The 18,170-nt window shown below is 45.6% G+C and overlaps 1 protein-coding gene across 1 annotated transcript in view; it reads right to left on the bottom strand.

The window, feature by feature from the left end:
* The window catches only part of LOC122543652 (zinc finger protein 665-like), a 93,488-nt gene that overhangs the window by 17,940 nt on the left and 57,378 nt on the right, over positions 1–18,170 (bottom strand). The window contains exon 4 of the mRNA XM_043682469.1: positions 13,037–13,089. Coding sequence (XP_043538404.1) covers positions 13,037–13,089 — 53 coding nt within the window. The remainder of the gene's footprint in view (positions 1–13,036; positions 13,090–18,170) is intronic.

Genomic DNA, 18,170 nt, shown 5'->3' with positions numbered 1-18,170 from the left:
ATGTTGTCAGGGTTGGAGGATTTAAGCTATAGGGAGTGGTTGAACAGGCTGGGTCTATTTTCCCTGGAGCGTCAGAGGCTGAGGGGTGGCCTTATAGAGGTTTACAAAATTATGAGGGGTATGGATAGGATAAAGAGATGAAGTCTTTTCCCTGGGGTCAGGGTCTAGAACTAGAGGGCATAGATTTAGGATGAGAGGGGAAAGATATAAAAGAGACTGAAGAGGCAACCTTTTCACATAGAGGGTGGTATATGTATGGAATGAGCTGCCAGAGGATGTGGTGGAGGCTGGTACAATTGCAACATTTAAGAGGCATTTGGATGGGTATATGAATAGGAAGGGTTTGGAGGGATATGGGCCAGGTGCTGGCAGGTGGGACTAGGTTGGGTTGGGATAGCTGGTTGGCATGGATGGGTTGGACCGAAGGGTTTGTTTCCATGCTGTACATGTCTATGATTCTATGACAGCTGATGGGATGAATTGCCTAATTTCTGCTCCTATGTCTTATGATCTCTTGTTGTCCTGGACACAGTGAGAGAATTGGGAGCAGGAGTAGGTCATTTGGTCTTTTGAGCTTGCACCGGCATTGAACAAATCATAACGGGATATTAACCAACTTCTCGGTGGATAGACTGGGACTTTTTCACTGGAGCACAGGAGGTTGAGAGGTGACCTTACAGGAGGTGTATAAAATCATGACGGACATAGATAAGGTGACCACCGGGTATCCTTTCCCAAGGGCGGGGGTAACAAGATTATGCAGCAAATTTGAAGGAGAGGGAAGAAAGATTTTAAAAAGGCATGAGAGGCACCTTTATTTTTTTACACAGAGAATAGTTGGTGTGTGGAATGAATGTCCAGAGGAAGTGGTGAATGCAGGTACAGTTACAATGTTTAAAAGACATTTGGATAAGTACATGAATAGGAAAGGTTCAGAGGGATATGGGCCACACACTAGGTGGGATCAGTTGAATTTGTGAATATATTCAGCATGGATCAGTTGGACTGAAGGGTCTGTTTCTGTGCTGTCTGACACTATAACTGTTCTAGACTGGTCTTAAAATCATTTTCTTGCCTTCCCCATAAGGCTTTGCTGTTCAAAAACCAGATGAACACTGTCTTGAATATATTCAACAACCCCCTAACTGCAGAAAGACATCCCCACTTATGAACTCAATTCCTCTTGCCAATATACCACTTGCCTTGCTGATTGCTTGCTGCACCTGACTGACAACTGGCATTGACTGGTGTAGAAAGGACGCTGAGGTCCCTTTGTACATTCACACATCATTCCTGAAGAAGGGCCCGTGCCCAAAATGTTGACTCTTCTGCTCCTTGGATGCTGCCTAACCTGCTGTGCTTTTCCAATACCACACTTTTTGACTCTGCTCTCCAGTATCTGCAATTCTCACTTTCTCCGCATTCCAATACATCACCATTTAAATAATACACCTCCTTTCTGCTTTTTTTTCCACAGCAAAGGCTAAAGCTTCACGTTTGCCACGTGTTTGCAAATTGTGGTCTTCTGTACATAGGGGAGACCAAGCGTAAACTTGGGGAACGATTCGCTGAGCATAGCAGCTGGATCGGCAGAGGCTGAACGGACCTCACAGTCACCACCCATTTTAATTCCCCTTCCCACTCTTTCTGGCATGACCATCTTTGGCCTCCTCCATTGTCACAACGAACCAAACCGCAAATTGGTCTTAAAATCATTTTCTTGCCTTCCCCCATAAGGCTTTGCTGTTCAAAAACCAGATGAACACTGTCTTGAATATATTCAACGACCCCCTAACTGCAGAAAGACATCCCCACTTCTGATCTCAACTTCTCTTGCTAATATACCACTTGCCTTGCTGATTGCTTGCTGCATCTGTCTGACAACTGGCATTGACTGGTGTAGAAAGGATGCTGAGGTCCCTCTATACATCCACACATCATTCCTGAAGAAGGGCCCGTGCCCAAAATGTTGACTCTTCTGCTCCTTGGATGCTGCCTAACCTGCTGTGCTTTTCCAATACCACACCTTTTGACTCTGATCTCCAGTATCTGCAATTCTCACTTTCTCCACATCCCAATACGTCACCATTTAAATAATACACCTCCTTTCTGCTTTTTTTTTTCCACAGCAAATGCTAAAGCTTCACGTTTGCCACGTGTTTGCAAATTGTGGTCTTCTGTACATTGGGGAGACCAAGCGTAAACTTGGGGAACGATTCGCTGAGCAGAGCAGCTGGATCGGCAGAGGCTGAACGGACCTCACAGTCACCACCCATTTTAATTCCCCTTCCCATTCTCTTTCTGGCAAGACCATCTTTGGCCTCCTCCATTGTCACAACGAACCAAACCGCAAATTGGAGGGCGGCACGGTGGCTAGCACTGCTGCCTCACAGCGCCAGAGACCCTGACTGTGTGGAGTTTGCACGTTCTCCCCGTGTCTGCGTGGGTTTCCGGTGCTCCGGTTTCCTCCCACAGTCCAAAAAATGTGCAGGTTAGGTGAATTGGCCAGGCTAAATTGACCCTAGTGTCAGGTAAGGGGTAAATGTAGGGGTATGGGTGGGTTGCGCTTCAGCGGGCCGAAGGGCCTGTTTCCACACTGTAAAGTAATCTAAAAAAAACACTTCATCCTCTGCCTGGGCGAGCTACAGCTCGGAGGACTCAACATTGTTATCTCCACTTTCAAATAACCTCCCAACCCAACCCAAATAACCTCCCAACCCTGGACCGCTCATTTCCACTAGTCCATGCCACCAACCAGATCTCGGCCTGCCTTCACTTATCCACACTTCACCATACTGCCCTTTGCATCCCCTTTATCTGCATCTCCCCCTACACCAGGCCCCAGTCCTGAAGAAGGATTACACCCGAAATGTCGACTTCTCCACCTCCTGATACTGCCTGGCTTGTTGTGTTCTTCAAGTCTCCTGCCTGTTTATTTTGCCAATTGAGACACAGACCTGCACCAACGTTTCCAGAGTCTGTCCCCTCCCGGATTCACTCCCTTTCCTTTCAATTGCTGCAAGTCAATAATTGAATCCCAAAATGGAAAAGAGAGAGCCGTACTCACAGATCTTAGACAGAGGAAGGAATTTGCCGTCTGGGTGAAGCTCAGTCTTTATTCAGAGAGAGGAACAGGAGTAGCAGCTTCAAAAGCTCATGGACCAACGTCTGCATTCAGACAATGGAGTGGCTGTGATTGGCAGGAGGACCAGACTCCCTCCGGTCCTCCAGGACTCTGTATTGGTCAATCAAGCAAAGGTCGCGCCCCTTTTTTTTTACGGACAGTGATGAGCACGCCCAGTGTTTTGCTGACACCGGCGGGCATGCGCACGGCTTTGCTGACACCGGCAAACATGCGCAGTATGCTCTACGTGTGGATGGTGTTACTGACAAATTTTAAGAGTCCAAATGCCAAAAGGAAATAAAAGGGGCAGAGCCACAATTTTTTCCCCAGTGGTTCGACATTTTATTGCCTTTGCATTTTGTCTCGTTGCTCAACGTTTGTATGTTTTTTTCCTCTTGTTGAGAGTGTCCCAGTGAGCTGACTGTGGGAAGGAGCTGTAACCAGTTACTCAGACTGAAGAATCATTACAGTATTCGCACATGCTTCCTGAGTGTGATTACAGTTTCAATTGTTAATCGGAAACAGAGAGCCAAAAGGACACTAGAACTGCGGAGAAGTCGTGGAAATGTGGAGACTGTGGGAAGGGATTCCATTCCCTGTCGGTACTGGAGATTCAATAGCTCAGTCGCAGTACGGAGAACCCGTTCTTCAAAACATTATTTCCCATTGACAAAAACACATTCACACTGCCTGATTACCTTGAACTTATACAAGTGCCCTGTCATAACATCTTTAATAATAGCTTTGAACATTTTCCCTATGACATAGGTAAACAGTTTCCTGTTCTTGGTCTCCATTTTTGAAGAAAGCAATTTTCCAATCTAAAGAAACCTTCCCTGAAACTAATGTGGTTTGGAAAATTTGGAAAATTAAAACCAATGCATTAACTATTTCACTAGCCAGTTTTTCTGTAAGATTCTAGGATGAAATCCTTCGGGTACCTGGGACTTGTCAACCAGTAGTTCCAACAGTTTACTCAGTACTACTTCCCTGGTAATTGTAATTTTCTTCAGTTCCTCCCTCCCTTTCAATTCCTGATTTACAGCTAGTACCAGGGTGTTTCTTGTATCCTCTCTAGTAAAGACATTCAAGCTCTTTTCAATTCATCTGCCATCTCTTTATTCTCTGTTTTTGAGTCCCCAGACTCATTTTCTACAGAACCAACACTTATTTTGTGGGCAAATCTTTCCTCTCCAGAAAGTCTTGGTACTTAACATGATAAAATTCACTTTGAAATATTATTCATTCAAACTTTACTAAGCACACCCTACAGATTTAAAATCCCACAGTGACACCCAGTTTTGTTATGATCTTTAGTTCTGAAGAGAAATTTGAATACCCAGTGATTAACTGGAAGAACTATACACTAAGTTTTCACATTTAAAAACCAAAAAAATTACCAATTAATTGGAGTAACTTAGCAGAATAGCATGTATGGCCTTAAATTTAAATCGAGTTTTCTTTCAAGTGACTGAGCAGGTCCACACCAGGGAGAGGCCATTCACCTGCTCTGTGTGCGGGAAGGGATTTATTGATTGGTCTTCCCTGCAGAGACACCAGCCTGTCCACACTGGGGAGAGACCGTTCACCTGCTCCGTCTGCAGGAAGGTATTCAGTCAGTCATCCCATCTGTTCAGACACCAATCCAGTCATTTTTTTTTTAATTTCAAAAATATACTTTATTCATAAAATAATTTGATGGTCTGTACAGTTGGTCATGCCATACATACATAAACATTTACAGAGATCAGAATTTATCATTTGTATATACAGGTCTGTACGTTTATCAATCATATGTCCATATATTTAGCTGAGGCGTCAGCAGAGCCCAAAAGACTGCGTGGGCCCCCTGTTCTTATTAGGCAGGCAGACGTTACACGGTGGTCCTTCCCCACCGCGCCTTGGCGGCAGCTGCCCCAACCTTCAGCGCGTCCCTCAACACATAGTCTTGGACCTTGGAATGTGCCAGTCTGCAACACTCAGTTGGGGTCAACTCCTTCAGCAGGAAGATCAACAGGTTTCGCCCCGCAGCCGCTTCGAGGGCAGCGTGCGGTGTGGCTGAGAGTCCGGGCGTGCATAAAGGATCTCACAGGCAGAGCCCTTCTCACCACCAGCCAAGCCATGTCTTGGTGCTTGTTGGAAAGTTCTGGCGATGAAGCATTCTGCCAAATGGCTTTGACAGTCTGCTCAGGGAACTGCTCAATAGGATCCGCCCTCTCCTTTTCCCGAAGGGTCTCAAGGACATTACGTGCTGACCATTTCCTGATGGACTTGTGATCAATAGTGTTTTTCTTCATAAACTTCTCCACGAAGGTCAGGTGATACGGAACGGTCCAACTACTCAGTATTCCGCGGCTGCAAGGCCAGGCCCATCCTTTGCAACACCGGGGACAGGTAGAACCTCAGTAAGTAGTTACACTCGGTGTTTGCGTACTGGGGATCCATGCACAGCTTGATGCAGCCACACACAAAGGTGGCACCGATCCAGAGAACGTTTGAATGCTTTGTGGGTGTGACTTCTATTAGTATTCAAGGGGGCGTACATTTCCTGGTGAATTGAACACCTATTTTAAGACACACTTACTGATTTGAAACATGCAGTAGAGTTGGGAGGTGCATACATGTGAAGAAATCTACCCTGTGTAAAGATTGGCTCTGATTTCTCCCTTTCCATGAGGCTGTGAGGACGATAACATAGTGTGAGATGTTGTATTATAAAGTGGTCTCTTTACTAACCCACAAACGCTTTCTATTTACTCATAAGTCTTTTCTAACCTGCTCACAAGTGCCCTATATCTAATAATACTGCATTCCCGTTTGATTCATTCATAACTCCTTCCTATTATGCGGCTTCATTCATTCAGAAAACCGCGGTTTTGCAGTCTATTTTACTATTACTGGGCAGCACGGTGGCACTGTGGTTAGTACTTCTGCCTCCCAGCGCCAGAGACCCGGGTTCAATTCCCGCCTCAGGCGACTGACTGTGTGGAGTTTGCACGTTCTCCCCGTGTCTGCGTGGGTTTCCCCCGGGTGCTCCGGTTTCCTCCCACAGTCCAAAGATGTGCAGGTCAGGTGAATTGGCCATGCTAAATTGCCCGTAGTGTTAGGTTAGGGGTAAATGTAGGGGAATGGGTGGGTTACGCTTTGGCGGGTCGGTGTGGACTTGTTGGGCCGAAGGGCCTGTTTCCACACTGTAATGTAATCTAATCTAAAACAATTACAAGATAGACTGAATTAAAACACCTTTCAAGTCATTCCTGCTTTTTCACACCTTCAACCCTTAACAGCTCTTGTTACAAGCGTTGTTTAGGCTTATTTCTACATCAAAAGCTAACTCTACGCAGTAACATATTCAGAACAATACCACCCCCTGCCATCTTGTCTCCATGAAAAATTATATTAATCAGTCCTTACCAGCCATCTCTCGGGACCTGCACAGATACAGAGCATCAAACAGTTTCCCCGACTCGCAGCCACTGTCCCCTTTAAGAAACTGACTATCGAGACTGCGCTTCCATGAAATTGCAGGAATGAATGAAACTCACGCCGGCAAATACTAAACACGTCTCGCAACCCAGCCACGGGAAGCAGTTTAATATCCTTTATTCTTTTATTCAGTGCAGGTACAATGTCCAACTTATTTGGGGCATACAGGCCGAGTATTTTTACTGACATTTGCTAACTTAAAAGACAAAAGGACTGTCACCTCTTAATTCTGCAAGCAGACCACACAAACAATCTCAATCCTATCGGGAGTAGCAGCCAGCGTTTGTGTACAATAGATAAAACAATGGGACACCATAGTGACGGAGTGTTAATCTCTGTAAGAACAGTGTGTAAAGAAGCTGCTGTAAGGATGGTATTTCGCGAATCCATCACCATCTCAAACTTGTGCAACTTGCGGTTGCACACGTCGCTGATTTTGGTCGCTATTTGAACACGATCCCACAACGGGAACAGAGAATGCTCGCCCAGTGCTGAAGGTTGGACAGAAAGGACAACTAAAGTTTCTGATGGTGGCTGACAATCCGAGTGGTGCTTGTGAGAAATGCCCGGAGCTATTTGGAAATTGTCAGGGTCTGGATGACCCAATGATGTTGCGTAGCTCAGAGCCTGGGAGCTAGTGGCAGGGTGGAGGGGGGAATGTGGACACGGGTTATGTCCCCACCATGGAGCTGGAGAGTACAGAAACTGACCTTTCCATCCAACTTGGCCTTGCTGACCAGATATCCGAAATTAATCTTGTCCCATTTGCCATCATTTGATCCATATCTCTCTCAACCACTGTATCTATCCAGATGCCTTTGAAATGTTGTAATTGTACTAGAACCCACCACTCCCTCCGACAGCTCATTCCATACATGCATCACCTTCTGTGTGAAACGATTACCCTTAGATCCTCCTTTCCCTCTCACCTTAAACCTATGCCCTATCGTTTTGGACACCAATGGGTCAGGTTCCATGCTGTACAGCTGTATGAATCTAGTGTAAGTGGTACTATATTGGTGATAAACACTTGATGGGCCAAAGGGCGTTTTCTGTACTGTATGATTCTGTGATCGGAAAATTCCCGTAGGGTTCCCCCAAAAGCATGCCTCTCTGTGCCTTTCAGAAACAGACACCATTTATAACAGATTAATGCAATAATAATCCTTAACATGGAATTTAAGAACAGACATTGTTTCATTAGAGCAGGCTCCTTCTGTGCTGAAACCATTCTGTTGTTTGTGGGAGATCAGGCTGCAGAGCTTTAACTATTTAGGTTTTGATGTTACAGATGCAAGTCTGGAATAACAGTGGATTAGAAATCGTGTTTAGAGAGAATGGTACTCCCAGCCTCTGTCATCCTGTTGGGTTAACAAGAAAGAGGATGTCACATTTACAGAGCATATAGAAAAATTGTGCAGCTTGTACAGTCAGTTGAGTTGATTCAGCTCTCAGACAAGACTGGATGTTGCTTTTGATGGATCCCTATTAAATGCTGCATTAGAACTCTCCAAAGCAAAGGAATGTGTCATGAACAAATGAAACATCACATGGAGAAATAGGTGTTGGCACTTCTGTCTTTGTGTGTGCTGGAGGAAGTTTTCATATCAAGAAACATGTGTGGAGTGAGAAACAGTTAATGTCTAGAGTCTGATTTCACTCTTGTTCAGAACTGAAAGGGGCTGGAAAATGCTGATTTTTGTATCATAGACAGAGGGGAGAGTAAGAGCAAGGGGAACACACAGTGAGAGTACCCAGAGCCAAAGGCATAGATTGTTAACGATGGTGAAGGAACGATTGAGATATCATGTGGGTTTTAATGAAGGTGTGAAAGGGAGAAAGCAACCACACTGCTCAGAACAAAGTCAACAAGAAACGCCTGTGTGGGCAAATGGAACAAATGTGAAGAAGACTAAGCAGGGCAGACTGATACAGTGAATGGTGGAGCCCTGGGGAGTCTTGCTGAACAAATACTCCCAGGAGTGCAGGCACATAATTCCTTGAAAGTAGAGTCATGGGTAGACAGGGTGGTGAAGAAAGTGCTTGCTTTCATGGCTCACAGCATTGAGTACAGGACATGAGACGTCATGTTGTGGCTGTACAGGACATTGGTGAGACCACTTTTAGAACATGGCATAGAAGTCTGGTAGCCATTCATTTGGAAGGACCCTGTTAAACTTGAGAGGCTGCAGAAAAGATTTACAGGGATGTTGCTGGGACTGGAGGTTTGAGTTACAGGGAGAGGCTGGGGCCTTTTTAACCCTGGAGCGTCAGAGCCTGAGGGATGAGGTTTATAAAATCATGAGGGGCGAGGTTTATAAAATCATGAGGGGCATGGATAAGGCAAATAACCAAGGTCTTTTTTGCCCCAGGGTGGGGAGTCCAAAACTAGTGGGCAGAAGTTTAAGGATAGAAGGAGCAAGAGTTAAAAAGGACCTAAGCAGCAACATTTTCACAGAGAGGGTGGTACATGTATGGAATGAGCTGCCAGAGGAAGTGGTGCAGGCTGGTACAATGACAACATTTAAAAAGGTATCTCGATAAAGGGTTGGAATTTAGAGGGATATGGGCCAAATTTTGAAACTTGGAACTGGGTCAGATTGGGACATCAGATCGGCATGAATGAGCTGAACCTGTTTCTGTGCAGTATGACTCTAAGTCTATAACTCTATGACCAAAACTAGACCTTTTTAACTGAATCTTCCTGCTGGATTTTTTTTTAAATTCACCCAGTTTCAGGAGATTTCTGGTGGGTAAAATTGGCATATGTCCTGTATCCTGGAAATTCTGGAAAGTAAAAGTAAACAATCCACCCTGTGAATAGTAAAATCCACACCCTCCGATGTGACTGGTAGAATCCTCCCATTACCCGGCACACTAAATGGCACAATCCTTTCTTCCCAAACATCATGAAGGATACCATCCTCTCTTCTCTCAATGGTAAACTCCTCCCCTACCCAGTTCCAGCATGAATGGTACAACCCTCGTTGTCTGAATTGTATAATTGTCCCCTTCCCATGCGAATTGTACAATCCTTCTAGCCCCCACACCCCACGAATGGTAGGATCCTTCTCAGACCCCATTCCCACCAGAATGGTACAATCCTCCCCCTGAGAATCCTGAGCTGGGACTCCCAAGTCGCTTTGTGTTCCCAGCATGGCCATTCGCCTGGCCTGTCCAAGCATTCCCAGCATGGGCCCCTTCTGGAACTCCACCTGCCCCGTCCTGAAAAAGACACCTTTATGCCAACTCTCTGCCTTCTGCCAGTCAGCCAATCCTCTGTGCCTAACAACAGGGACTCTTATTTTGCAGCCTCCTGCACGGCGCCTTGTCAATAACACTTAGAGTCAGAGAGTCAGAGATGTACAGCATGGAAACAGACCCTTCGGTCCAACCAGATATCCCAACCCAATCTAGTCCCACCTGCCAGCACCCGGCCCATACCCTTCCAAACCCTTCCCACTCATATGCCCATCCAAATGCCTTTTAAATGTTGCAATTGTACCAGCCTCCACCACTTCCTCTGGCAGCTCATTCCATTCACGTACCACCCTCTGTGTGAAAAGTTGCCCCATGGCTCTCTTTTATATCTTTCCCCTCTCACCCTAAATCTATGCCCTCTAGTTCTGATTCCCCAACCCCAGGGAAAAGACTTTGCCTATTTACCCTATGCATGCCCCTCATAGTTTTGTAAACCTCTATTCCAACAGTGGCCTAACCAATGTCCTGTACAGCAGCAACATGACCTTCCAACACCTGTACTCAATACTCTGACCAATAAAGCAAAGCATACAAAACGCCTTCTTCACTATCCTATCTACCTGCGACTCCACTTTCAAGGAGCTATCGCTATGCCCACTGGCTCTCCCTTTGATTAACTTACTCTTTACCTGCTCAAAGAATCCTAACAGGTTTGCCAGCCACCACCTCTTCTTGTCAAACCTGTGCAGACTCAGTTCTGTTTTACCATGCACTCTCACCCTGGATAATGTCTACTCAATTTACTCATTTCATCATAAATAAGCTCTTCTGTTCATTAAAACGTAATCAAGTTAAAAGATTTCATATTATTTATGTGCACTATCTTTGCCCCTCATAATATACTATCCTTCTGAAGAAGACCTTCAAAAATATTAGCACAAGGTATGAAACTGACTGTGTGACTGCATCAAATGAAGGAGTTAGTAAGAATGAGAAAGGAGCAGCTAAATATCTAAACCTACCCATGCAACAGTCAAGAAGGCACAACAATGCCTTTTCTTCCTCAGGAGGCTTAGGAAATTCGGCATGTCCGTAAGGACCCTCACCAACATTTACATAGAAAGCATTGTATCTGGGTGCATCACACCCTGCTACAGCAACTGCTCTGCCCAGGACCGGAAGAAACTACAGAAGGTTGTGTGCACAACACAGTCCATCACGGAAGGTAACCTCCCATCCATGGAATCCATCCACACATCTCATTGTTGTGGAAAGGCTGCCAACAAAGTCCCCTTCCACCCGGTAATGATTTCCTACACCCTCTCCCATCCGGCAAAAGATACAGAAGCTTGAACACAGCACCAACAGGTTCGAGAATAGCTTCTTCCCTGCCATTATTAGACTGCTGAGTGGAGCTCTCCAATTTGACCTTGCTTTTGTGCACCTCCTGTGCAGCCGTAACCCAAGATGCCTTGTTCATCTAAGCATGTCCTTGTTTGCTAGGATCTGACTGTACTGCTCACAAAAAAACCTTTGACTGTACTGGTATATAGAACAGAACAGCACTGTACAGGCTCGTTGGCCCTTGATGTTGTGCCGGCCCTGATCAGACTAACCGACATACCCTTCATTGTATAACTTCCATGTACCTATCCAAAAGTCACTTAAATGTCCCTAATATATCTGACTCTACTACCACTGCTAGCAGTGCGTTCTACTCACCCACCACTCTCTGACATCTCTCCTAAACCTTCCACCAATTACCTTAAAGATATGTCCCCTCATTTCTGCCAAGGCTATCCACTCTATCTATGCCTCTCAACATCTTGTACACCTCTATCAAGTCGCCTCTCATCCTTCTTTGCTCCAATGAGAAAAGCCCTAGCTCCCTTAAACCTTTCTTCATAAGGCATGCCTCCAGTCCAGGCAGCATCCGGATAAATCTCTGCACCTTGTCTCAGCCTCCATATCTTTCCTACAATGAGGCAACAAGAACTGAACACAATATTCCAAATGTGGTCTAACCATTGAGCTGCAGCAAGACCTCACGGCTCTTCAACTCAATCCCCCTGCTAATGAAAGCCAACACACTATATGGTTCTGATCAACCCTATCAACTTGGGTGGCAACTTTGAGGGATCTGTGGACATGGATCCCAAGTTGTCTCTGTTCCTCCACAGTGTCAAGAATCCTGCCTTTAACACTGTATTCTGCATTCAAATTTGACCTTCCAAAGTGGATGGCTTCACACAGCAATGCTGCATGATCAAACAATGAAGGGGAGGGCAGGGATTAAATCAAAATAGAGTTGATGGGTAAACTATACACTCCACTCCCTGCGGTGCCCACCTCTCCCTGAAAGCTCAAGTGTGTTGGTGGAAACTACGTGCTCCTTCTCCAGAGACATCCGGGCTCTAACATAACCACGGAAGAGGGGCAGGCAGTCAGCCCTAACAACCCCTCTATGGCACACTGCCTGAACATGTTTATGGCCAGTTTAGCCAGGAGCAGAGCCATGAGGAGGTCTTCAGACCTGCCCTCACCCCTCCGTACCGGGTGCCCAGAGATCAAGAGCGTGGGACTGAAGTGCAACCAAAACCAGAGAAGGAAATCAAAAAAGGGAGTGCAAGCGCCCACAACCAATAATATACAGGGTCCACAGATTCCACAGCACCACAGAACAAGCAGTTGGGCTGGGAGTCCGTAAACCACTGCAATCTGCGTTTGCAGGGGACTGCTGCATACAGCATTCTCTACCCCGGATTCCCGAGAGAAAAGGGGAGGAACCCTGCCTCGGGGGCCTTCCACTGAGGATCCCCACCGCTCGGTCGCAAATGGGCACGCTAAGGCACGTCTGGGCAGTGAAAGTGGGAAAAGTGATGGATGGTGTGCAGCAACAGTCTGTACAGGGCCCGCCGTGATACTTCCTTAAAAGGGACAAAATTAAAATTCCGGAGGCGGCTTAGGTTGTCAGGCACAGGTTCCCGGGAGAAGTACACAACAGCCCTCCACACTGTCCACAATTTCACCAACATGAGGCAATAAATTAAACACAATGAACAAGCTCTCACAAAGATCCCTTAGAGGGAATCTGGCCCCCAACCTCTTGCGTCTGTCCCGCTGGCAGATCAAGAGGCCATCCTTTTTGCCTGACAAATAAATAAGTCAAATCGAGGAATCAAAGCCTGTCATCGCGGTCTTTAATAGACACAGATTTAGACCAACCTTTTTCCAGAGTCTGTCCGCTCCTCCAGATTGACTTGCTTTCCCTCCAGCTCCTACAAACCAACAGTTGAACCCCAGGATGAGAAAAGAAATGGAAGAGGAGGGGAAGGTGAGAAAAGAGAGTGCTGCTGGACAGAGGAAAGAAGTTGCAGTCTGGGATGAAACTCAATGTTCATTCAGAGAGAGGAGCAGCAGATGCTTCAGAAACTTCCGTACGCAGACAATAGGGAGGCTCTGATTGGCAGCAGGGCCAATCTCCTTCCGGTCCTCCAGGGTTTCCCAAAGGTTAGTCTCCCGGTCCATCAGAACCATGAGGGGCGGGGCACCACTCCGATCTCTCATGCGCAGCAGCACCTTGCCGATCTCTCACGCGCACTGCCCGCAGCAAATAGAGCGGTTTGTGGATTGCATTGGATTGTGGGAGATAAAGCTGCCATTAAAGCAATTAAATCAATTTTCCCATATTCCTTTCTTATCGTGGAATTCACGTGTTGGTGAAGTACACATCAGGAGCTAATCTTTAATCTTTAGACTTATACATTGAGTGAAACACGAGAGGTGTTTAATTCCAACCTCTATTTCCAATTCAGTGTCAGAATCTCCATCTTTATCTGTCCTCAAATAAGGACTAACGGAAAGGGCAGTGTTTGTCACTGGCCATCCGGGTGTTTTCCTGTCTTCCTGGTGGTGGAATTTGAATATCTCACACCTGCACACACGCACCATGGGTGCTGGGGATAAAATAAGCACTACCGCACTTAGGTGGTAGTGTGGGGGTTTTAAAAAAAAAGGACTAACGGAATTGAAATTGTCTGTGTGGTCTGCTTGCATAATTAAGGGGTGTCAGTCCTTTTTTTTAAGTTAGCAAAATGTTTGTAAAAACACTAGGCCTGTATACTAAGCACCTGTACTGAAAAAACGAATAAAAGGATATTAAACTGCTTACTGTAGATGGGTTGTGAGACTTGTTGAGTATTTGCTGGCTTGAATTTCATTCAAGCAATTTCACGGAAGTGCAGTCTTAATAGTACATTTCTTAAAGGGGATAGTGGCTATCTAGACAGGGAAACGGTTTGATGTTCTGTCTCTTCATGGCCCTAGAGATGGTTGGTAAGGGCTGATTAATATTGTCATCTTTCATGGAGACAAGATGGCAGGGAGAATATTGTTCTGAATAAGTTACTATGTTGACAGTTATTCAGAGGTAGCTTTGATGTAGAAATAAGCCAAAGCACTGCTTGTAGCAAGAGCTGATTCAGGGTGAAGTTGTGAAAAAGCAGTAAGGATTTGAAAGGGGTGTTTTAACTTAGTCTATCTCAAAATAGTAAAATATACTACAAAACCACAGTTTTATGAATGAATGAAGGTGTGCATGTGCGGTCACCTGACATGAACCCAAGGTTCCAGTTGAAGCCCTCCCTGTGGGTACCAAACTTGGCTATGAGCCTCTGCACGGCCACTTTTCGTTGCCGCCTGGCCCGAAGTCCGCATCAGAGAACGGTCACCCGAAGTTCTGAAGTTGAATGTCCCAGTCCGCTGAAGTATTCTCCAACTGGGAAGGCACACTCTTGTCTGTTGATTGTTGTGCGGTGTCCATTCATCCATTGTGTAGCCTCTGCTCGGTTTCACCAATGTATCATGTCTCAGGGCATCCTTGTCCACAGTACCTGAGATAGACAACATTGGCTGAGTTGCATGAGTATCTGCCATGTACATGCGGGAGGTGTCCCTATGCATAATGGTGATATCTATGTCCACACTCTGACACGTCTTGGAGTGTCTACCATGACAGGGTTGTATGGAGTTGTCCTGAAAGCTAGGCAGTTTGGTACGAACAATGATCTGTTAGAGATTTGGTAGTCATTTAAAAGTGAGAAGCGGAAGTGTGGGGAACGTCTTGGCAAGGTTCTCATCCTCATTGATAATGTGTTGCAGGTTGCAAAGAACATGGTGTAGTTTTTCAGCTCCTGGGAAGTACTGGAATACAAAGGGTACCCTGTTGGTTGCAGCATGTGTGTCTCCTGAGGAGGTCATTACGGTTCCTTGCTGTGGCACGTCAGAATGGAGGTCGATAAGTATATTCCACAACCACCTGAAGAAGAACCAGCGCTCCAAAAGCTAGTGCTTCCAATTAAACCTGTTGTGTGATTCTTAACTTTGTTTACCCCAGTTCAACACTTGCATCTCCAAATCATGCACACAGGTTGTAAGCGATTGGACCAGGAGTGGGCCATTCAGCTCCTGGGGCTTGCTGTGCAATTCCATAAGATCATGTCTGTGCTGCTGTGCCCTTCACTCCATTTTCTTCCGCTTCTCCATAACCTTTCATACCCCTGCCACACAAAGTTCTCTTCAATTTAGCCTTGAATACATTCCATGAGCCAGTCCTCCATTACTCTCTGTGGGGGACCATTCCACAAACTAACAAGAGAGAATAAATTCCTCATTTCTGCCTGAAATGGGAGAGCCTTTATTTTTAATCTGTGTCAGCGAGTTCTGGAAACTCTGACAAAGAATTCTATTGGTTTAAATAAGGTCACCTCTCATTCTTCCAAACCTAGTAACTGAAGACCCAATCTGCCATAAGAAAAGGCTGGGACCATTTTCACTGGAGATTAGGAGATTGAAAAGATAGCTGATAGAAATTTATAAAATAATGAGAGGTATACATGCAGTTGATGGTAGCTGTCTCCTGTTGAAAGGTGTGGTGCTGGTAAGGTGCAGCAGGCCAGGCAGCATTTGATAAGCAGGAGAATCGACGTTTCGGGCATAAGCCCTTCAGGTAGCTGTCTCTTCCCTAGTATGGGGTATTTCAAGACTCATTTCTAAGGTGAAATGAGTCTTAACAAAATCTATTGGGCAATTTTGTTTTGCAAAGAGGATGGTTCACATATGGAATGAACTTCCTGAGGAAAAGGTGGATACAGATACAATTCCAACATTTAAAAGACATTTGGATGGGAAAGTGATTAAGAAAGAATTGGTAGGAAATGGGCTAGGAGCAGGCAGGTGGGACGAGTTAGTTTAGGACCATGTTCAGCATGAACTGGTTAGATTGAAGGGTCTGTTTCCATGCTGTATGGTTATGATTCTACAAGTGTACAGCCAAGCAGCTCGTGATAATATGCCGTCCTGTTAAATGCTAACCGTCTCCTGGGGAGTCTGCCCCATCTCTTTAATTGACAGCATTAGCCAAACAAATAAATTTACCAAGTTAAGGAAGCAAAGCCGATCAATGTCCTCAACAAAGAGACTAAGTCAACCTTCCCAGAGTCTGCCCCCCTCCCTGGTTTCATTTCCTTTCAGTTCGTGAAACTGAGTGGTTTAACCCCAGAATGGGAAAGGAAATCGAAAAGGGGGGCGAGAGCAAAAAAAGAGTGCCGTACTCACAGATGCTGAACAGAGGAAAGAAGTTGCAGTCTGGGGTAAAGATCAATCTTCATTCAGAGAGAGAGAAGCAGAAGCAACTTCAGAAGCTCATTGTCCAATTTCCGCATTCAGACATGGGGGGCTCTGATTGGCGGGAGGACCAGTCTCCTTCCGGTCCTGCAGGGATTCCAAATGTCGCACAATGGAAGACACTATGGCGGTTGGCCAATAGTAGACAAGCAGTTTGGAACATGGGATCATCATCGGCTGGATCTGCAGAAAATCCCCACCCGCTTGTGTTGGATGTCACAATGCGGTAGAAGGCCTGTCAGTTTCAGACTGAAAACCCTTTCTGTGGACAACATCTGGGAGCAAAGCAATATCTCCCCCTTTCCATTCCTGTAAAATGCTAACCATCACCTGGGGATGTTACCTGTCCTACTGTGCTTATCCAGCACCACTCTAATCTTGACTCTGATCTCCAGCATCTGCAATCCTCATTTTCGCCTAAACAAATGTATCTACCAAGTTAAGGAAGTAAAGCCGGTCAATGTCCTCAACAGAGAGACTGTGGGATATAGGTGAATTTATGTTATTTCTGTAAATTATAAGTTCTGATACAGAGTAAATGAATTCACATTAGTCTGTGATTGTTTTCTCAGCTAGGAGCTGAGTTAGCAAAAACGGGAAGTACATAGAGGGAGGACTTAGCATGAGATGTGATTACAGAACAATGGTAGTGGGCGGCACGGTGGCACAGTGGTTAGCACTGCTGCCTCACAGCGTGCTGTGAGGGGCAGCGCAGATGGAGGGAGCAGATAATGGTAAGCAAAGGGTGGGATGACATCAAACAACTTTATGGGAGGCAGAGATAGACATTTGTCACTGACAAGGCCGGATAAACAGAAGTGGTGAGATCAGTCTTAAGGAAATGAGTGACGTAAGCAGATGGAGGGAGCAAACAATGGAATAAGAAAAAAATATGGGGATTCAAACTGTATAAATTTCGAGAGTTTGTTGGATTTGATGTGCATTTGTCATTATCTTACCTGGCATTAGACATGGCACCCACTTGCAAGTGTACAAATAAAGCGGCACTACTAGTTCAGATTTTTGGTCTCAGACTGAAATTATTGAAGTAAGTGAGCATTTGTTTCTCACAATTGGGGGCTCGTCCGGGATTTTCTTCTATCACCAGGGGAAGTGGCTGGCCTTGGACACTGGGAAGACGCGTCCCGTTCCCCATTGAGGAGTGATTTCGTGTCCTGGTTTGGTCTGCTCCCTTGGGTGACTGGTGTGAATCCTACAAGAGAGACATCTGAATCAGATAGTGATAGGAGCTCGATAGACAATACGGCAGCAAAAGGGGCCAAGCAACTCTGTGCACAGATCAAGGTAAGAAACCTGACTTTTAAGTATTGCCTTGGTGGCCGGGAAAAGAGGTATTTACTCGCTGAGGGACTAGCGAGGGCCCCGGGAAATGGAGGTAGGCAGAGTAGCTGTCACGGAGTAAAGGACGAAAGAGTCCCTGGTGACATTCCTCCTGAAAGTCCGTTGGGAGGATGTTGCGGGATTGGACAAGTAATACTTGTACAAGGGCAAAAGATAAAAAGACAATGATTAAATATTGTTGTTTAGTATGGACCAAAGAACCAATCCTTCGTTCAGCTGTCTTCTGGCCAAAGTATGGTTTGGACGAGGATTGGGTCTGTCAGTATTTAGGTTTGTATGTGAATGGAAAACAACCTTTTAGTCAAGAGGAGGC

The sequence above is a fragment of the Chiloscyllium plagiosum genome, chromosome 44 (genome assembly GCF_004010195.1).
Source record: "Chiloscyllium plagiosum isolate BGI_BamShark_2017 chromosome 44, ASM401019v2, whole genome shotgun sequence".
In the NCBI taxonomy this organism is placed as follows: Eukaryota; Metazoa; Chordata; class Chondrichthyes; order Orectolobiformes; family Hemiscylliidae; genus Chiloscyllium; species Chiloscyllium plagiosum.
This window is presented reverse-complemented; position numbering and strand designations above follow the sequence as displayed.